The 22,542-nt window shown below is 43.8% G+C and overlaps 2 protein-coding genes across 2 annotated transcripts in view; both read right to left on the minus strand.

The window, feature by feature from the left end:
• The window catches only part of LOC102761180 (coiled-coil domain-containing protein 162), a 78,073-nt gene extending 61,998 nt beyond the window's left edge, over positions 1–16,075 (minus strand). The window contains exons 1-4 of the mRNA XM_015572716.1: positions 15,983–16,075; positions 9,965–10,130; positions 4,882–5,020; positions 342–492 (exon numbers count right to left, since the gene is read on the minus strand). Of these exons, the coding sequence (XP_015428202.1) occupies positions 342–492; positions 4,882–5,020; positions 9,965–10,130; positions 15,983–16,075 (549 nt within the window). The remainder of the gene's footprint in view (positions 1–341; positions 493–4,881; positions 5,021–9,964; positions 10,131–15,982) is intronic.
• A 5,335-nt stretch (positions 16,076–21,410) lies between these two features.
• Positions 21,411–22,542, minus strand: part of LOC102775115 (transmembrane protein FLJ37396) — a 48,863-nt gene continuing 47,731 nt past the window's right edge. The window contains 1 exon segment of the mRNA XM_015572717.1: positions 21,411–21,453. Coding sequence (XP_015428203.1) covers positions 21,411–21,453 — 43 coding nt within the window.

Raw genomic sequence — 22,542 nt, forward strand, 5'->3', positions numbered from 1 at the left:
TGTTCAAAAACCCAGCTGCTGCCTAATTTATGAATTGTAATTATTATCATTATTTATTAAGTGAAAAAGATCAAATGTTGGTCTTGCCACCAGCTGTGAGCAGATACGTTTTGCCCCAATGAGCCTGTTGAGCAGTTTGGAGCTAAAAACCCTGATGGGGCTAAGAGCTGGCTGGCCCTGGGGGCCACACCACTCTTCCCTGTGAGCGAAGGGAAGCCAACCAAGACGGGAGTGCATGACAGCTGGAGAGTCCCTGTGATATTTAAACCAAATGGAAACAAAGTGACAAAATCCCCTATGCACAACAGCCTGTTATAGGCATAAAATACTTCTCAACACACCTGGGGGCTCTGTGGATCCAGCGGCGGGGGCAGGCTGAGCTGTGAAGCAAAAATGCTCCTCACCAGTGCGTTGCTCAGCGGTGGCAGCCCGTGGCACGAGCCATCTGTGACAGACTGGCCGGCAGGAGCATTCCCAGCTGTCAGAAACGTTCTACCAGAGAATGGAGGGAATCTCATGAAAAGCAGTTACGTAAGCTTCTAATACTCAAAACTTTCTTCACTTACGTTAGCAAGATGAGAGACATTAACAGGTTTCTTCCTCAGTGACCTCATCCCTCACCCTTTCTTTACACATCACCCTTTGCTCCCACAATTCACAGCTCTCAAGCAGAAGGTAGCAATGACCAATAGAACTCCCTAAATGCGGAAATGTTCTGTGTTTTACTGTCCAAGATGGTAACCACTAGCCATATGTAGCTGGTGAGCACTTGAAATGTGGCTAGTGCAACTGAGGAATTGAATTTTAAATGTTATTTAATCTAAATCAATATTAATTTAAAGTTTTACATTGAATAGCCACATGTGGCTACTATATAGGACAGTTCACTTGTTGCTCTAGAACAATAATATTGATTGCTTGTTGAATTGATTATTTTAAGACCAATAGCTGAGACAACAATTCTTGACATGTAAAATCAAATTTTACATTAAATAATAAGAACCTGGGGTTTGAAAGAGAAAGATTTTTGTTTTGTTTTCAACAAAACTTGGCTTTGCTTATCAAGAACCATAAATTCTAAAGACTAGAGGATAAAATTTATACCCTATGCTGTAGAGAAGGAAGTATGCTTGATACATTATAATGACTTTCTTGCTCAAAAGGAAAAAAGAGTTTAGCAAAAAAGAAAAGACTGTTTCTAGAGCTGATCTAGTGGATGCCCAAGAAAAGATCCTGACAAAGGACACACAAGGATGGGGAGGGGTCAGAGGGAAGCGGGGGTGTCCCAGAACAGAAGGGACCTTTTGCCTGGGTCCCCCGTGGGCTTGGACCAAGTCTTATATAGAGCAGACATAAAGAAGAAGGAGATTAGCATGCCTACGGGAGATGTTAGCACTTTGGAAAAGGAGGCAGCCACCCGAGACCAGCAGACAAAGTGTGGAGGAGTGCCTGAGCCCCCACAAATTGGTGTCTAGGCAGGGTGCTGAGCAGTAGGCCAACCAGAAGAGGTCTGGGGTTGGACCAGCTAACCAACAACAGAGATGGGTGAGGTTGGCCACTTCTCCCTGACTACCAGGATGATTTAGAAGCACCACCAGGAACTTGGGTCACCTCTGAGAGGAATGAAGGAGGAGACAGGTGTGGTGTGAGGCCTAAAATTAAGGTCCAATATTATATGCTGCCTTGGCATCAGGTAAAGTCAGGAGGGCCTTGAATAGCCTAATCACAAGTTCCCCTCCCCAACTCCGACCGCACAGGGGCCAAGTGCAGTCCCTGCTTATTTCTGAGTAGTGGTTTCCATTCTCTGTGTGGACAAAAAAGGGGTGCTGTAATAAGTCACAATTCCTAACTGGGCAGGTCATGGTGGGTAGTCATGCCCCAGGCCAATATATATTTAAATTGATTTTAAAGAGAGAGGGAGAGAAACATCAATAAGCTGCCTCCTGCACACACCCCACTGGTGATTGAGCCCATAACCCTGGCAACATTTTGGTGCATGGGACGACACCCAACCAACTGATCCATACCAGCCAGGGCTATAATTTCTTTAGAGAAGGTTTTTAAGCCAGCTCTGTCCATTGTTCTTGTGCATCTAGGCCAGTGGTTCTCAACCTTCCTAATGCCGCGACCCTTTAATACAGTTTTTCATGTTGGGGTGACCCCCAACCATAAAATTATTTTCGTTGCTACTTCATAACTGTAATTTTGCTATTATGAATCGTAATGTAAATATCTGATATGCAGGATGTATTTTCATTGTTACAAATTGAACATAATTAAAGCATAGTGATTAATCACAAAAACAATATGTAATTATATATGTGTTTTCCAAAGGTCTTAGGCCACCCCTGTGAAAGGGTCGTTCGACCCCCAAAGGGGTCGCAACCCACAGGTTGAGAACCGCTGATCTAGGCGAACACACCTTTGAAATGCCCCCTTTCATACCCCTATTACTAAAGTGTGCAAGGGAACACAAAATCTCATTAACTATACTGCAACCCAATCCCCATCTTGCTTTCTCCCACCTTCATACAATCTTCCTTAGTTCTCTTCTTAATTTCAAATGCATAAAAGAAATGGCAAACTTTTATTTTCCAGAGCATTTGAGATCTTGTTCCCCAGCATGTGTCATCAATTCGGCTCAAATAAGTACAGGTTTGCAGGTTTCTTAGGTAGACACCCGCCAGACCACAAAATTATTTACCACAAAATTATTTAAATGAGCCAATTGTATCTATCCTCCTGTGGAAACCAGGGGACACCATGTCCTCTCGATGCACAAAGTCTGTCTCCCACAGCCCCTGGTTTTTCACTCTTCCCAAATGCAATTCCTGTGTGGCCCTGCATGGCATATAATATCCTCTTCCCCTGGTTGTGCCACAGAGAGGGAGAAACCAGGTATTAGGTGACTCTATGGGGCACTGTCCTAATGTTCTTCCCTGCCTCCCCGCAGTCTGTGGGAGCATGCTGCTCTCATTCTAGCTCAGAGTTCAGTTCTTTCTTTTCAGGCTCTGGAGAAACCTTCAGTTTACATAAGCCAAAAGTTCCCTGGAGTAAACAATCATATTTGCTCAGAGTTGGTGAGTGCTGGGAAGGGCGAGGGCACTTCCCAAGCTTCCTGTCTCTTTGATTATCTAAGGATTTTTCCTTGTTTGCAGGTTCAGCACTAAATAAAATCAGCAAGATGGATGACATTTACTGTTCAGCTTCTCTTTTCCTCCCAGCTCTGGGCTCCGAAACTCCATCAGAGTTTGCAAGAAATTTACGTAGGGTAAAAAAGCAGGCCTCAGTCCTAGAAGTTCCTTTCGGATTCCAGTGATGCAGGTTAGTAGGGGACTTCTCTTCAAATTCCCCTTTCTCTCCGTACTGCTGCCTGGCACGCACCCAGTTCTTAGGTTTTGGAGTCAAATGCACCTAGGTTCTGATTCTGGTCTGCCACTCTCTGGAATCAGCCACCTGAGTTGTTATAAATAAATGAATTTACCCCTGGCCTTGTAGGTATTACGTTCTCAGACATAGGCCACAGTGCCCTCCATTCCTGCAGACAAAGTCTGCCAGGACCAAGTAAGCCCAAAAAGGCACTTCCTGGGGGAAGGGGAATGGATCCCCTGGGAGAACCATAGCAAGCTGAACCCCACATAGCAGAAATCCCCAAAAACCTTCTGGGATATAGTCCTATTTCTTCACCCTATGTAAATTCATAGCCAATTCTGACTTGGGGTTTCAGAGCCCAGAGGGCTAATGAATGGCCATCCTGACAATTAGCCTTTAAATCCTACCTGCTGGATTAAGCTATAGCTCAGAAAGCTGTTTGTCAATAAAAAGAAAACAAATTAGTCGGATCCAGTCCCCTGATGCTTCAGTGTGGAAAAGGCAGAGTACAAAGCAAATATAGTTCAGTACAGCCCTCACACTTCCATCCTCTACGGCAGCGATTCTCAACCTGTGGGTCGCGACCTCTGAAAATACATCCTGCAGATCAGATATTTACATTATGATTCATAACAGTAGCAAAATTACAGTTGTGAAGTAGCAACGAAAATAATTTTATGGTTGGGGGTCACCACAGCATGAGGAACTGTATTAAAGGGTCGCGGCATTAGGAAGGTTGAGAGCCACAACATGGACACCACACCTCACACTTCCATCCTCCATGGACACTTCCGCTGGGGAGGGATCATGATCTGCAGGGAGGAGCACTCACTGCCTCCCGGTCTCCCTCATTGGCTAAATACTCACACAGAGAATGAATCAAAGGATGTTAATTAATTTTAACAATTTAAGAATAAGGAGAGACCCTCAGGACTGACCTCTTTCCTTTCTACACAAAACGTACTATTTATACTGGAAACATAGTGACCCTTAATCCAAACTAATTTTCTCATCAGTCATGATTAATTAACCAAATAAACATTCTTTTTATATGCAGAGTACTTAATACCTACAAGGCCAGGGTAAATTTATTTATTTATAACAACTCAGGTAGCCGATTCCATTGGCTTCAGAAGTACGGTGAAAACTCTGTTCTTTTGAAAGCTAGTTAAGGGCTGAAAACAATAAACAGAACTCTTGGAAAGGGTCATCTTCAGAAGTATAAAAAATATTATTCCCAATAAAATCATCTGAATATTGAAAGCAGCAATTGTTATGCAAACTAACTGCACTGAAATCACATTTAATAAAATCAAGAGTATTATTATCCGGCAAGAACACATTCCACACCCGTGGGCTTTGTGGCAGAACACATTTGGTAGCCACAGTGTTCTGGATAGGGCTGTGGCCCTGACTATTTTAAGTTTGTTATCCAATCTCCCTCAATGGTTACTCAGAAACATCTGCCCTGCAGAATTTACTAGACAGGATTATCGCTCCAGCCCTTACCGGGTGAGGTGCCTCACTGCCGCATCAAATTGCAGAAACATGACCTCCCTTCGGAGCAGGAGTGCCTGGGACACCTGGGTGGGGTCTTGGGGACTCTCAAGGCTGTCAATCATCTTCTGCAGCCCTTGAAGCTCAGACACTGGAAGACGGACAACATTAGGAGATAGTGTGAAATGCCAGCTACTTTAGCTAACCCAGTAAATCATCATTAACCTCCCAAAACAACTTTTTTCCTTTTCTTTCTTTGGGAGTAGCTAATTATGGTTTGGAAGTCCAGAAAAACCATATGTTCTAGAATCCAAGGTCTGTGTAGCTTTCCTTCCTTCCTTCGGAAGATAAAAACTTATTTTGCTCTTCAGCAGAATAAGGAAAGGCTTTTGATTTCTCTCTCTAGAGAAATCTCTAGATCTCTCTCTCTCTCTCTCTCTCTCTCTCTCTCTCTCTCTTTCTCTCTCTCTTGCAGTCTTTAACAAAAGGGGAAGATGTTAAATTGAGAAGAATCTCACATTATACTTTAAAATTCCCTCAAAATATAAGATAAAATTCCTTCAAATACTAAAACAAACAAACAAACCCAAAAAGACTTCTGAAAGTTTTAAAATACATAAGGATACAGTCTCTAAAAAGATTGAAAAAGACAAATTACAAGGAATAGGAAAATATGGGACTCAGTAGACTCCTTAGGGGCTTGAAATTACTATAGCCCAGCACTCATGTCTCATGGCCATGCCATCCAACCAGCCTTCTCTGTCACTGGCTCATCCTGCTGCTGGCTCTGGATTAAAGAAGACTCAAGCCGTCCAAGGCAAGCAAACAATATACACGCATAGATGTGTACATGCACACACACACACACACACACACACACACACCCTTCTAGGAGATTCTTGTCATTTAGGGAGTAGATGACAAGAGACCCCAAACTGGCTTATTTCTTGGATTCTTACTGCAAAAGTAGGCTGCATATCAGTAGATTTAATAGTATATGTGTTTTGGGTGGAGATTTAAGTTAGGGACCTTTGGGGGCACTCAATGCTCGATTGAAGAAACTGGCCTGGGTCTAGATCAGTGGTTCTCAACCTTCCTAATGCCGCGACCCTTTAATACAGTTCCTCATGTTGTGGTGACCTCCAATTTCATTGTTACAAATTGAACATAATTAAAGCACAGTGATTAATCACAAAAACAATCTGTAATTATATATGTGTTTTCCGATGGTCTTAAGCGACCCCTGTGAAAGGGTCGTTCGACCCCCAAAGGGGTCACGACCCACAGGTTGAGAACCACTGGAGATGGTCTCTGTGATGGTCCAGGAAAGGAGCTGGTCAGAAGGGGAGAGCGCAACAAGAAAAGGATGAGCTCTTAGGGAGCACAGGGGAGGGGTGTGGGTGCGGGGGTGGGGCACACTTGCTGAGATACCAGCATGCCAGCTTATCTGAACTGCCCAACAACTTCCTGTGAGGACAGGGATAGCTTTCTACTCGAGAGGCCATCCCGGCCACGGGAAAAGAAGGACCGTGGAAATGGATCGCTGTGCCTGATATGTAGCCCAAGCAGAAGTGAACTGAGAGACCCACAGCCATTTGGGGAGTTACTCCACCTCAACAGTCTGACCAGACTTGAGCAGCCTCTGCCCTGCCCGCTCTGGCACTGGATCTCCTCCCATATCCCCAAGTCAGAGGAACGGAGGGCATGGAGCAGCTGCCCTCAGAGCCAATCCGGGTGGAACCAGGACTGAGGATGGCTGCGGATACTTGCAGTGATACGCTCTTGGCTTTAGGAGTCTTACGCACAACAGAAAAATGTGTTTTGAGTATTTTTCCAGCTCCAAATGAATTCGGTTTAATCATCAAACTTTTTACGACTTCCATAAATCTGATGGTCATATTGGGCTGAAAAGGAATTTCCACCAGCAGAGGAGTCAGGTTAGAAGGAATTGTACAAGAACTTCCGCAGTGGGTGGGAGGAGGGGCGGGCCTTGAGCCGTATTTGTTCAAGGCCTGGTGTGTTTGCTCTGTAAGCAATACCCTCTAAGCAGCAACCAGGGCGAAACGTTTATAATCCTCTGCAATGACAATGAAAAAAGAATATGCAGCTGCACATGCCCTGTGATTGAAGGTCTGTTAAGCGTAAGTGTAAAGTGTATTTGGGCAGGGGCTAGAAGGGAGTAAAGATAATAAAAATATTTCACTTGTTAGAGGGACTGGATTATGGGTGATTTTCTCCTTATATTATTTCCATTGCTGTTCATATTGTGCTGTGTGTGCACTGTTACCTGATCACTTCCCAGCAAAACTGCTCCCTGGGATAGGTGGCATTTTCATGAAAATACAGGTGGGACGGACCCTTCCTTTGTTACTTATTGATTTTAGGGTCCTCATTCAGGCTTCCCTGTCTTTGTGGGGTCACACAGCCGGTGGGAGGGGAGGTGGCTGGGACTGGCTGGGAAGGCAGCCTGTCCATGAGGACAGGGCAGAGGGTTCCCTGTGGTCCTGGTGGTGGGGTTGGGAGTAAACCTGCACCTGGAAACAAATGAGCCTTTCCCCCTCCCCCTCCCCCCCACTTCCCCCAGAGGCCGGTGCGGGAAATCAGAGAGAGGAATCACAGAGGCCCTGTCTTCATGTGACTGCTCAGAGCCAGGACACCCTGTTCCTAGTTTGTCTCCAGAGTTCCTGAAGCACCAAGATTAGTGTGTAGTATCTGGGCTTTAACTGGCCTCCTAACCCTGACAAGGAAGTCGCAGTGTAACCGCCCACATTCTGATTACATCCTCTGCTTCATGCTGACTCCAAGGGGAGTTGCTGGCTTTCATGGAAGGAGGGGATTTGGCAGGGGCCGCAGAGCTGTCCACTTAGGATGCATGTCTAAGAGCTGCCTCCTCAGTCAAGCGGGAGGACCAATGCTAAAACGCAGTGTCCCTTTAAAAATATTTTATAGCATACAAGTCCACAAAAGTCATCTTACCCAACTCCAAACAGCTCTGGGATGGCTGGAAGGAATTGGGCGGGTGTATGAACAGACCATCTCATCTTTTCACCTTGGTTCTCTTTGCTTCCTCTGGGAAGCAGGCCAGGAACTGAACAGCCTAGTCTTTTTAAAAAGATCATTTTAGAGTGGGATCTTTATCTTTATCTATTTTCAGCAAAGCGGAGTATGCAAAACTTTGCACATCTTCTTGGCGCACAAATGTTTTTGTTGGCAACACGACAAGGTGTGCGCCTCTAATCCTGCACCTCAGAAAGCCCGGGCCCTACCTATGTCAATGATTTCAGTTCATAAGCATATAAATAGTATGAAACCAATTCCCTTCATTCTGCATTCTAGCTCCTCAATAATTTGGCCTCATTTCCCACCATTCCTCAGGGTCATGCCGGTGGGTTCACCAGTCTTTGGACTGGCCACGGGGAGTCCTGTCTGTTGCTTTGCCTGTGCCTTTTGCTTGCCTTGTCAGGACCATCCCTCCTGTTTTTCTCCATTGATTCAAGTGAGGACAAGTCTCCCTAGATCACCTTCCCTGCAGGCCTATAGGACCTCCTGTGCAATGACCTCCTGTGAAAACATGCTCTGGCTCTCTCTTGGCTTCTATCTCATCTTCATAAAGCACCTGTCCCCCATATCAAGGGCAGGGGCGGCATTTTTCCTGGAAATTTTTCTTCCTTTCTCCTGTCCCTCATCTGAAGCTCAGCCCCCACACCCTGGAAATATCCAGAAGCTCCCCAAAGAGAGTCTTAGCTTATTTTCTGAGTAAACCTCTATACAGCAGTTCCCGAATTAGTGAAACGAAAGGATCTAAGAGTGCTTTGGAACTTCTCTAATCTTTGCTGCTTCTATTGAAGACCTGCCAGTAGTTTTGGAAACTTGTTCTTTGGCAACAATTCTGTGCTTTCTACGGAGGCAGCACCAACCCCGCCCCACCTTCATGCTGCCTGTCCTCAGACACAGGCATGATCTTCCTCATGGATCACCGCTCACACCCTCCCCAGTGTCTCCCACCTGAATGCTTACAGATCCCTTCGGTGTTCATTAGCACAGTGTAAACCTACCTACCGGCAAGCCAGTCAGGGTCTCCACAGACGTATCTCCTTTAAGCACCGACCAGAGAGGAACAGATTCTAGTTCTATTACATTGAAGACCACTGGATTTCAGTAGGCGTATTACCTCATTTTGCTGGTACTTCTCATCCTTTAAAATCCTTAGCTACTATGTTATAATATATTGCTATTAATTTACATTTACATGAATAATGGCATAATTTAGATAGGAGTCTATTTATTAAAATAACAAGATTAGTTTCCCTGCCTCTGATAAACCCAGCTTACGAAGCATTTCAGAATTGTGTGCATTTATCTTAGGACCTAGTACGGAGCTAGAGTTCATGGCTTAGCACTGGGCAGGCAACACTAAAGCCTCAATCGTTCTCATGATGGGACCATTGGGCCACTGTGAGCTAATGAAGGGCTGTCTGCAAGCTTCCCGACGGGGAATGCTTGGCTTTCCTTGTCATATTAGCTCACAAAGGCCAGAAAGGGACAGGGAATGAAAGGGCACTAATATGTAGTGGGGCTTATACATCCTTTTAGAATTTTTACATAGATTTTAATTTACAGAACATCTCTATAAGACAGGTATCATCCCCATTTTACAGATGGACAAACAGAGACCCAGATAGTAAAGTGTCCAACTTCCAGTAACCAAGTGGCAGAGGCAGGGTAAAAACCCAGGCCTCCTCACACCTGACTTGGTGTACATACTTTGCGGTTTAACTTGGAATATTGGAATTAATCAGTTTGGAGACAGTATATAATAGGATTTCCCTTTGCCCTTATCACTGTAATGTATGAGAAAATATTTTAGTTCTGTCTTTCCAAGTATTAAGAGCTTCTATAGTAATTACTAGATGAGGAAATCATTTTATAATGTATGTGTGTATCAAGTCATCATGCTGTACACTTTAAATATTTTAAACAATTTTATTTGTCAATGATACCTGAGTAAAGCTGGAATGGGGTGGTGAGTAGAGGAAGAGTTTCACAGAATTCTAAGTGAATATTAAAAATGATTTAAATATCTTTAATCACTTACCAATGCCCTCAGTTCCTCCCCAGTCACCTCTCAAAGGGTTAGGACTTAGAGGAAATTCAAAGCATGCTGGGAAATTCCCAAGTTTAGCGAAACTGAAAAGGTAGGCCACGATGTCATGGAGAGGAGCGATCAGCTGTAGTGTTAGCTTTAAGGCTCTAAATGCTGCCTGTGGGTAAAATCAATACAAGGAAGTAAGTTTTAAGAAATTTCTAAGAAGCATATAAAATACATGAGCAACTATTAAAGATAATATATTTAAACACAAATATTTAGATACACATTTTCATAGCATAATACAGGATAATAATTACAAGATAACATCTGAAAAACAGAACAACAAACTTTCATAAACTGGGTTATATGCCTTTGGACAAGGTGACTCCTCGAATGGGGAGTTTAAAGCAGTATGTTTCTCTTTGTTTAAAGCCTTTGGTGGCCAAACATACATTAAAAAAAAGTTTGTATGACCACTGATAAATTACAAGGGTCACAAATAAACTCCTACGAGGGACCCATAGAGATTTATCAACACAGTTTAAACATATAACTAAAAAAATAAATCAAACACTGGGTCTTAAATATTAATGTCCAAGTGGAAAAAAAGTATAAAATTATGATCTAACTGAATAGGTTAGTTCTATTTTTTAATTTTTTGAGGAATCTTTATACTGTTTTCCATAATGGCTCTACCAGTACATTCCCATCCACAGTGAACAAGGGTTCTCTTTTCTCCACATCCTTGGCAACATTTGTCTCTTGTCTTTTTTTTTTTTAATTTATTGATTCTAGAGAAATAGAGGAAGAGAGAGAGAGAAGTGTTTTTCCACTTATTTGTGCATTCTTGTATGTGCCCTGACCAGAGATCAAACCTGCAACCTTGGCATCTCCAGACGATGCTCTAACCAGTTGAGCTACCGGCCCAGGTCTCTTGTCTTTTTAATAATAGCTATCCTGACAGGTGTGAGATGATATCTCATTGTGGTTTTGATTTGCATTTCTCTGAGGATTAGTGATGTTGAGCACATTTTCAGTTACCTGTTGGCTGTTTGTATGTCTTCTTTGGAAAAATGTCCGTTCAGGTCCTTTGCCCATTTTAAAATCAGATTTCTTTTTTTTTTCTATTGAATTCTATGAGCTTCTTACATATTTTAGGTATTATCCCCATATCAAATATATGGTTTGTTAATGTTCTCCCAATCCATAGATTGCCTATTCATTTTGTTGATTGTTTCCTTTGCTATGCAGAAGCTTTTTTAGTTTGATGTAGTCCTACTTGTTTATGTTCACTTTTGTTGCCTGTGCTTTTGGTGTTATATAAAAACAATCATCGCCAGGAGCTTTTCCTCTAAGAATTTTATCATTTCTGGACTTACATTCAAGTCTTTAATTCATTTCAAGTTAAAAATTAACTTGAAATTTTTGTGAGAGGTGCAAAGGTGTAAGATAGGGGCTCAGTTTCATTCTTTTGTGTGTAGAACTATCATATGATCCAGCAATCCCACTTCTGGATATACATTCAAAGGAAACAAACTCAGTATCTTGAAGAGATTGTTTACACTCCTGCATTCATTATAGCATTGCTCACAATGGCCAAGCTAAGGAAATAATCTAAGAGTTCAGTGGAAAGGTAAATAAATATTTTAAATCACACACACACACACACACACACACACACACACACACACACGCGCGCACACACACACACGAATATAAATCAGTCATAAAGAAGAAGGAAATCTGGCCACTTGCAATAGCCTAAATGAACCTGAAGGACATTATTCTAAGTGAAATAAGGCAGGCAAAGAAAGACACATGCTATATGATCTCACTCATGTGGAATCTAAAAAAAAAAAGTCGAACTTACAGAATGGTGGCTGCCACGGCGTGGGGGAAATGGGGAGATGTTGGTCAAAGGGTACAGACTTTCAGTTGTAAGATGAATAAGTTTGAGAACCAAGAGAATAGCTATTTGGGAAGCACTGATTCAGGCAAAGACCCAATATTTTTTGATTAGAGGGTAAAGGCAAGAAGCTTTCATGAGAAAGGGAAGGGGAATAATTACATGAAGAGAAGGCAAAAATGTCTGATGTTGTTAATAAATCAAGGATGAAATTTCTATAGGTGCAAATAAGCTAGGTTATTCTTTAGCTATACATGATGTTGCTAATTCTAAGAAAGTCTTTAATTTTTAGTCTAGTAGTCAGAATGTCTTCATTCCTATTAGCTTTGCAAATAATAGTTCGGACTACAATGTTGCTTTAGGCCCAGTCCAAAGGTTATATCGCTCAGTTTAAACATCCCAAAGGTTGGAGGAGTAAGATGCACAAGGGATGGCTCTGATTCCATGTTGAAGTGGCTCTATTTATATTATTTTTCCCCCAGTACTGGAGATTTTCTAAGAAAGTTGATAAATGTTCTGACCCACCCCCCTCACACACACGAAAGGCAACTATGAGGCAATGGATGTGCTAATTAACTTAATTGTGGCGATCCTTTCACAATGTGTACATATATTAAATTATCAGGTTGTACACTTGTTCTTGTTAATTGCACCTCAGTAAAGCTGAGGGGGGGAGGGGGAAGGGGGAGAAGAAAGTGTGAGAAACCTAGGTCGTGAAACAGGCTTTCACTTACAAAGAAAAATCAGACTGTTCCCCAACTGCCATTTTCCTCACTGTGCTTTATTGAGCAGATACTTATTTGAGTGCTTTATGTATGACTATATTAACTCTTTTTATGGCTGCAGCATTATACTCTATCAGCAAGTTAGGTACCTGCTACACAGAGCAGTACCTCCAACACAGGCTTGGCTGATTGCTGTGCTTAAATGTGATCTCAGCCTCTCATGAGTTTCAGGGGATCAGGGTGGTTTTTTTCTAAGGGTTTGGGAGGAAATTGAGGAATAATAAAGAATGTCAGAAATTTGAATTAGTGCTCATTAATGACCAGGGAGAAAGAGAACTCATAAAATAAGGAGGCCCAAGAGAAATGACCATATTAGAAAAAAATTGTTAAAATAAAATAACATAATAAATATAATAATATTAGGAGCTGGGAGAAGATTTCCGTTATTAAGTGTTCCTGGAAACAAACAAGAGACTTTCTCTGAAATTGATATGTTGAACCATGAGTCATGAAAAGCCAGCCAGTTTACACTCCGGTACACACACAAAAACACAAACCTTTTCTGCCAGAGTTTTGAACATAACCAGCACTTCGGAAGGATGAGGTATGAACCATAAGTTGAGGAAGACTTTCCCGTCAGCGGACAGTAGACACCGGGGCCGGGGCTGAGGACTCCTGCAGCATCAAAAGGAAGAGTGGGTGTCACAGCGGTTCTCTCTGAAGAAGCGTTGCCAGTGTGAACTATTTATACCAGCCCAGCCTGTGGTGACACACGAGCCCAGCGTCCAAGCCTGCGGGCGGCAGGCCTCCTTTTCAGGCCGCGCACAGGTGGCCACAGCTATAGATAGCTCAACAGGAAAAGAGCGGGTGGGCTGCTTTTAGCCTGAGCTGTGTTGAGGAAGGAGTGGGCATTGGGGGTGGGGTTGGGGGGGTGGAAGGTATGGTGAGACAGGAAAGGAAGGCATGAATTAGGTGGCTGGCACCATGCGGAGTGTTACATATGAGTGGGTTCAGAACAGGCTCCCTGAGACGTGCCACTTTGGCCTGTGGATTGTTTTGAGCTGAAGGCATTCAAGACCCCGTGGACTCAAGAGAAACTTTTACCTTTCCCTTCAGGAACATAAATTGAAGGCCTTGTCCATCATGAGAGTTATCACTAGAGATAACTTTTATGACTACCTAGAGGGCAGGGCAAACTTCTAATTACTGCCCATCTGCTCTTCTTATCATCCTGCCACTGGCCTTCCTCCCCCTGAAGCCCCGGGCGCCTTATCTCATTCGCCTTAGCTCCGAATGCCTTGTTTACCTTTCTGCCTCTCTCTCTCTTTTTAAAAAAATATATTTATTGATTTTTCACAGAGAGGAAGGGAGAGGGATAGAGAGTTAGAAACATCAATGAGAGAGAAATATCGATCAGCTGCCTCCTGCACACTCCCTACTGGGGATGTGCCTGCAACCACGGTGCATGCCCTTGACCAGAATGGAACTTGGGACCCTTCAGTCCACAGGCCGACACTCTATCCACTGAGCCAAACCGGTTAGGGCCCTTTCTGTCTCTTAACCTCTTGTGAATACAGGGTCTCTGACTCTCTCATGTAGGTGGGGTCCCTATACATATGCATATAATTAAATTTGGGTTATTTTCTCTTATTAATCTGTCTCAACTCAATTTGATTATTGCACCAGCCGAGAGAATCGAAAGCAGTAGAGTAAAATTTCTTCCTTCCCCACACATATCTTCTCACTTAACTGTTATGCCAACCTTTGGATGTACCTACTTCGTTCCCGTTTCATAGATGAGAAAATTGAGGCCCTATGAGGTGACTAGATCTTGCCAACTGAGATCCTAGGAGGTAAAGTTGGAATTTAAGTGCAGACCCATCCCGTTCCAGCACTCAAGGCTCTAGAGAGCGGTCCCCGTTTTCCTGCTCTCCCCGCCATGTCTCCTTGCAGGGATCCTCACTCCGGCCCTCTTTGGCTTCTTCTTCCTCTCTACTCTTCTCCACTTCTAAACACCTCCTCCTTTCTTAGGCAGCAGTCTACCTGTCTCTTGGTTCACATATAAACACACAATCCATATATGTCTGTTAAGGACTTGCACAAGCCCAGGTACCCACCGCCTGAGAATGACAATGCCACCAGCTTTTCTGTGTGTTTTTTAAACTTTTCTTTTAAAATATATTTTATTGATTTTTTACAGAGAGGAACGGAGAGGGATAGAGAGCTAGAAACATCGATGAGAGAGAAAGATCGATCAGCTGCCTCCTGCACATCTCCCACTGGGGATGTGCCCACACCAAGGCACATTCCTTGACCGGAATCGAACCTGCGACCCCCCAGTCCGCAGGCCGACACTCTATCCACTGAGCCAAACCGTCCAGGGACAATCCCACCAGTTTTGTTGAAGCTTGATCTGCACCTCCCTGGTGGCCCCCAGAGAAACGACCACCCTGAATTTTACACTCATCAATGCTAGATTTTCTTTGCAGTTTTACCACCAATGAATACACCATTAAAAGATTGTGTTGGCTTTTGCCTGTTTTTGACCTTCACACAAATAGAAGCTTATGATCTTTCTACTACACTTAGCGGGAAGTGGCATCCTGACCCACAGTTTCTCCATCATCTCAGGACTGAGGCAGCCTGAGAACGGGAACGAAGTAGGTAACAGAGGGTGAGGGTGGGGACTGTTTCCCCCTGAAATGGAGCCTTCAGGTCTAATTAACTGTGTTCCTCTAGTGTGGAAAACGGTGCTCTGCACAGTTATCAGATGTGCAACCTGGCATCAGAGGACCTGAGCTTGAGACCAACACCTACCACCCTCAGCTGTGTGACTTTAGACAGATTATCTTCTGCGTCTCTTCATCCATAAATTAGGAATAAAGATTCCTAACTCACAGGACTCGCGTTAAGGAATGATTTTTTCAGAAGAGTGTCAAGCATTTGAAAAAATATTTTATGTCATGAGGGATCTCAGAGTAATTTGTTAAGAAGTGAGGGCCTGGCCCTGACCGGTTTGGCTCAGTGGATAGAGCGTCAGCCTGCGGACTCAAGGGTCCCAGGTTTGATTCCGGTCAAGGGCATGTACCTTGGTTGCGGGCACATCCCCAGTAGGAGGTGTGCAGGAGGCAGCTGATCGATGTTTCTCTCTCATAGATGTTTCTAACTCTCTATCCCTCTCCCTTCCTCTCTGTAAAAAATCAATAAAAAACATATTAAAAAAAAAAAAGAAGTGAGGGCCTGAACATGTTGATGAGAGGATGTCCTAGAAGTCAGGGTTGTGGGGTCAGGGGTCAGGCTAGTGCCAGCTTGGGGCTGTCTTGGTTATACTGAGCGGGCAGTTCTGACAGGCAGACAGCAGAAGGAGGAGCCCCCAGCCCACACAGGCCTTGCCTTGTGGTCTTCCTTGGGTCCACTCAGCCCTCTGCTCTGCTCTTCCCACTCTCCCCAGGTGATTTCATTCAGTCTTCTGGCTGCAACTACCATCTATTCGCCAGTGACTCCTGAACTCACATTTGCAGGCCTGGTCCCCTCCTGAGGTCCAACTTGCTCCATCTTGGTTGGTGCCTTAGACCAACTCAATCAAGAGAGGGAACAACTGAACTCCCCACTCCCTTCCATCCCCATCTTGTGCCTCTTACTGTGTTCAAAGAACCACAATCCTTCAGTCCCCCAAACTGGACATCAGGGAGTCATTTTGAGACTCTCTCTTCTTTACGCCTCAGGTCCGACTGATTCCAGCACTCTCACATTTGTACCCATGTCCACTGCCTATGCAAGGGCTTTTGATGGAAGGGTCTTACCCACTTGGGGCTACTTTGGCAGTTACAGGGTCATTTCTTGGCTGTTGCTATTATTCTGGGGTCTCTAGGGGAGAATAAGATGACCCTTTCCACTTATCAAAGGAAAATGTGACTCATTTGACCTGAGGACTGAATATTTTCAATATCAAACATTCTGAAAATGAGACCTTTTAAATCATGAAAACTCTCCTGTGAATAGAGTGAATCACTGGCCTTAAACCTACATTTCAACTCTCAGGGTTTTCATCAGATAATCTGAGGATCAGGAACAAAGTGTGGAGTTAGTTTGGAGAATTTCTTTATTTCAGCAGCCACGTCAGACCATTCTGTTCTGTAGCACATCAAAGCTAGCTTATTCCAGTCTTATCTCTGTGATTCAGTTCACGGTGTTTAATAGTGTCCCAAAGAAGCCCTGAATGTCAACAATAAAAAGTCACAAGGCCTGTGTCTGAGCACACGGGGCTGTAGGCCATGGGTCTGGCAGCAGCGTGACTGAATCAGTCCTGGCCTCTGAGAAGCACATGTGTCCCTGGAGCCACAGGGCCCTCTACCAAATGGTGTCCTTTACTCCTTATCCATTTTTTCCCCCGCCATTTCCACCCCTGCCTGCAGGGAGCAGGTTTGGGTGCTCAGTGCAAGACTGTAGCCCAATTCTCAGCCCCACAGGAGGGGTCCCCCATCAGGTCCTTGGCCTGACAGTTCCTTGACCTGCTCAGCATCCTCCTCCTTCATTTCATTTCCCTGCAGCCACCTGCTCTGGGCCATCACTGCAGACCTCATTATTACCTGGGGCTATATCACCTCAAAATCCTAGACTCAAATATCCTACTTTCCCAGCTCTACCTTCTATTCTTCTAGTTTTCTCACTCATTCACTCCCACTAAACCTCCTTCATCCCTACAAAATGTGCTCCTGATCACCACTCAGCCCTCAGTCTCCCCTTCTATCTGTCAAGTCCATTCTGACCCCACTCCCTCCCTCCCCAGACTGGGCCTCAAGCAAGCACATGAACCACACCTTCAGTTCTTTGCTTCTTTGCCCTCACTACCCAACCTATCCAGCAAACCCCAACTCTGGACCCCTCCAGCTCTTCTGCTTTCTGCTTCCAGTCACACTCAGCTGGAAGAAACCACACCACTAATTATATTGATGCCCAACAAATATTTAAATGGTTTCCATGGAGCCTGAGCAGTGTCACCCTGGGACAATCCTTTCTCTTTCCTGTGATCAGTTTCATGCCCGTTTCCTTTTTCAATAATTCCAAGTCTTTTCTTTTCTCCCCCACCCCCTTTTTTTTAAAAAAAAAAAAAATTTCACAGAGGAAGGGAGAGGAAAACAGAGATTGAAACATCAAGGATGAGAGAGAATCATTGATCAGCTGCCTTCTGCACGACCCCTACTGGGGATTGAGCCTGCAACCTAAGCATGTGCCCTGACTGGGAATCTAACCATGACCTCCTAGTTCACAGGTCAATGCTCAACCACTGAGCCTCACCTACTGGGCCCAAGTCAACTTTAAGCCTCAAACCAAATTCCTGCCAGAAGATGAGACATGTTCTGTTATTTCATAATTCAATTAAAAGCCACTGGTTGGAACTCCCTGCACTTCCTGTGGTCCAATTCCCCGCTTCACATCCTCGAAGACAGCCTCTGCCTTCAAGAGGCTTACATTCCAGAGCAGCTAGACATAAAACATGACTCAATGACAGAAGCAGGGTGGAATGGATGGGTATGAAAACACAGAAAAATCCAGAATAAGAAGCCTCAGATTTGTTGGAAGACTAATGAAAGAAATTCATAGCTGAAGCTTCTGAGCTGTGATTCATTATCTCCCTCTTCATAGTGCTTCCTCTTAATGGCACTGACATCCCTTTGTTCCCCATTTAAAAAAATGTGGTAAAATATAACATAAAATTTACCATTTTAACCACTTTTAATTGTATAGTTCAGTGGCATTAAATACATTTGCATTGTTGTGCAATCATCACCACCATCCAGAACATTTTTTCCATCTTCCACAATGAAAACTCTGTGCCCATTTATATATATAAAAGCCTAAGTGACCATTACCACTGGTTGACCGCTCAACCGGTTGCTATGACACGCACTGACCACCAGGGGACAGATGCTGAACACAGGAGCTGCCCCCTGGCGGTCAGTGCGCTCCCATAGTGGGAGTGCTGCTTAGCCAGAAGCTGGGCTCACAGCTGTTGAGTGCAACTGTGGAGGCAGGAGCCTCTCCTGCCTCCATGGCAGCACTACCCAACAGTGGCAGTGAGAGGCGCAGTGGGGCCGGAATGAGCAGGAGTGGCGTGGTGCCTGGCCTGGGCTCAAGCTCCTCCCTGCCATCTGCTGCTTCATGCACTGCTACATCCCCTCAGGGGTCCCAGATTGTGAGAGGGCACAGGCCAGGCTGAGGGACCCCACTGGTACACGAATCCATGGACTAGGCCTCTAGTTAAATAATAATGGCACTGCCATCTTTTTATTCACCCAAGCCAGGGACTCTGGGTGACATTCTAGACTCCTTTTTTTCCCTTAGCCCCAAATTAAATCTAGCACCTGGCCTAGCTGATTTCACCTCCTACACATCTCTCATCTGTGCAGTTCCAATAGCATCCTAAATGATGTCCCTGACAATCGTCTTGTTCATCTTTCTCTCCAGTTGTGGAAGGACAAATTCCAGACTCTGGATCTTGCCTCTCAGTTTGTGAATTCTATCTCTGATTACATCCTCACATACCCTGGATAGGTGCTACTCACAAGTCCACATGCTGTCTCACATCTCTGTACCTTTATATTTGGGGGCCTCCCAGCTTGAGCTAATGTTCTTTTCCTTGTCCACCTGAAACACTGATCATCCTTTAAGACCCAGGTTAAGCATCCTCTCTTTCCTGAAACCTGCCTTGCTCCCCATGCCCACTTTCCCAATCCTTCGGATACTACTGAACATTTCCCGGTGGTTGCTTTCGTTATACTTTTATTTTATTCCTTATCATAATGTTTCTGTCTATTTCCCCTTGAATGAAGGGAAAGGACCATGTTGAACCCATTGCTGTACAGTGCTTGGCAACAAGGCTGGCATGTACTACTGTTGTTCAGGTTGTGCCCTGAGGCAACCAGCAGTGGCTGAGATCCAGCCTTTATTTGCCAAGCTCTGCACCCGGACATGGGGCAACCTGCCCAGTGGAAGGGGTGCCTTATTCTAAGGCACATAAAGCAGCTGTATAGGATAGCAGTGCCTCTGCCTGTCACTTAGTAAGGGTTCTGTCCTAATGTTACTGTCCTTTCTCTCTGTGCCTTCTTTGCTCCTCCATCAGCTAATGCCACTGCTCTTGGGAGTGTGATTGAGTGCCATCCTAGTCTTCAGACTCTAGACTCCTCTGGTGCCACGAGGGCATGGAGGCCTCAAGGGGCATCCTTCCTGGGAGGAGAGCTCCCCTTGGCTCCTCTTCTGTAGAGATTCTGGTTTGCTTCTGGGGTGAGGGTGGAGTTCTTTGCTAAAACTAAACACAGTACATTACAGGCATTACAGTCTCTTATGAATTAAGTAGCACCTAAGACTGTAAAGCCTATACACCTCATGGGGCTCTTGTTGTGAGGGATAGCAAACACAGCAGGAGCCCACTTTCCTCCCTTTCCCTGACTGTGACAGCCAACTACAACATTGCCAACCAACTACAACACTGTCACATGTGGATGTCCCAGAGTCCTACACAGAAGGGCACTAATTATTGGAATTGGCACTTAAAGCAAAACATTTCTTATCTTCAATCAAACCCAACTCCTTATTTTATGAATGAAGTGAGAACCCTTATCCTCCATGACCCTCATTCCTTAACTCTGTCCCTCCATCTCCAGTTAAACATGGCCTGGGATGGTTCTCACTTACCATTTCATAAACACTTTTGACTGGCCCCTTTCCTGGGAGTCTTTCCTCAGCAGTCCCGTTCTTTAGAATCAAGCTCTAGACACCTTAGCACTAAGAACCATAACGTATTTCACTTCAGAGAGCTGCTTCAGTTTCCTCACTCATTAGGTGAAGAATTGAGATCTAGAGATTGAAGAGAAGTGACCTGTCTGAGATCTCAGGGCAACTTAAGGCCGAGCTGGGTCAAGTCCAAATATTCCAACTATCAGGCTATGGCTCTCTCCACTATACCTCTTTGTGGCTAGTGTTCAATTTTTATTAATACTTACTTCATGCAATGAGTCATAGACTTTGAAGTTAGAAAGAATCTTATACAGTATCTTTTCCAAACTTCCTCAGAAGAGAGAAGTTCCTTTCTCTGTAATTCATTTTTATGTGAGTGTATTAAAATCTAGAGAGTTTAGGAGGCAGGAGATGGGTTTGGTGGAGAAACACGGAATCTCTACCAGTTGCTGCTCATCCACTACCTGACTGAATGAGTTAATCTCATTGTGGACCAAACCCTTGCCCTGGAAGTATCACGCATTAACTGACTATTTGCTTTAGGGCTCTAGGCTCTCCCTCTCAAGGGACTGCTTCCTTTATGCTTTAGGAGACACACAGTCATCCACAAGAAATAATAAAGGAATAGAGCAAGACCTACAAGCTAGAGAGATATTTTTCCTCCATCTCTTCTTTCTAACCTTTTTATTTGGCTACTACAAATAAAACAGATCAGAAACAAAAACAGACTTGCTGAATACCTTTTATCCTAAACACAAATGTAGTGAACTTATGGTTAGACTTCTGGGAACTATTTTTAAAATTTGATCCCAATTTTTAGATTGTGCTTATAAATGGTTGACTTGTCTAGTGGATGGATGAGAGAATGGAACTGATAAGCCTTAGAAGATTATCCTGTGATGTTTTATATGACAGAAAGATGCACGTTAGCCTCATTAGGCAACAGGTCAAACCCTTTACCAAATAGTTGGTCTACTGAGGTATCTTTGCCCTACTTCTTTCTCAAATGCATCTGTCATTACGTAAATCCTGAAGTCTACCCAAGTGAATGCGCTGGCTGAGCTCTTGAGACAAAACACTGGTATCACAAATTGGACACCTTGTCAGTATCAACATAGGAGTGGCCACTATTTTGATAACCAGTTATCAAGGGCTTAAGGACTCAACTTCTTTCATTCTCTAGCATTCTCTTGCCTGTTCTATTATCTCCATTTTCTTGATGAACTCCAACTTACCTGTCACCTCCTTCTTTTGAATTTCTCCCTGAGGCCCTGGGATGGAGTTAAACTCCTTTGATGCCATCACAGAACTTTTTACATAACTCTAACATGTTACCTTTGAAATCTTTGAAGCTACTCTTTTGTTTGTAGAACTTTCCCCCACTAGGCTGAATTTATCACCAGAGTCCATGGTTTAGTCACATTTGTAACTCCAGTGCATAGTGAAGTGCCTGGTACTAAGTCAGCACTGAATAAATAGTGTTTGAATGATGCATGAATGAATAAGTGAGTGAAAGAGTGGTCTGATACAAATGGTCTTTCAATCCCTCTCATCTATCTGTTCTATGATCATAGTTATTCTTACTGATACTCAGCACCGTGCAGTAGGAAAGAGAAAGGAGGGAGGCAAGCTCATCCTACAGGATGTTTTTCTCCCCCTTGGAGACCGCATAACTGTAAATCACCTCCTCCTTTTTTTAAAGGAAATGTAGTCACTGACTGCACAGGTGTGCTAACTCCTCATCCAGGTGAGTGAGCTCTAGTAGGCTAAGGTAAGAACATTTGGAAAACTGGATAAAGCATGATAAGAAAGTATTATCACTTAATATTACTACATATTTTTTTTTCTCTGTCAGAGAAATACAGAAAAGCACTGATTTATCCAAGGCATTGGTATACCATTTTTCTCTGAATATCTCTTCTACCCCATTGAGTTAAATATTTGAAGCCAGGACAGCTCAAGATCAAGTCTACTTATTTGCTTTCTTATTTTAGAGGCTGACTTGTGTAAAAGGGTGTTATTGATGAAAATCTTAGGGCTCTCCAGCGGAAAATAAAACTGTATACATTGAAAAAGCAGTCAAATAGCCCATAAACAAAGAACTCCTCTGGGTTCAAATACAAAGATACTCTTATTCTTTTTTATTTTATTTTTTTAAATTAAATTAAAATTTTTCCATTGCCATTTTATCCCCTCTATGCCCTCTTCCACCTCTA

Source organism: Myotis davidii, unplaced genomic scaffold (genome assembly GCF_000327345.1).
Source record: "Myotis davidii unplaced genomic scaffold, ASM32734v1 scaffold68, whole genome shotgun sequence".
In the NCBI taxonomy this organism is placed as follows: Eukaryota; Metazoa; Chordata; class Mammalia; order Chiroptera; family Vespertilionidae; genus Myotis; species Myotis davidii.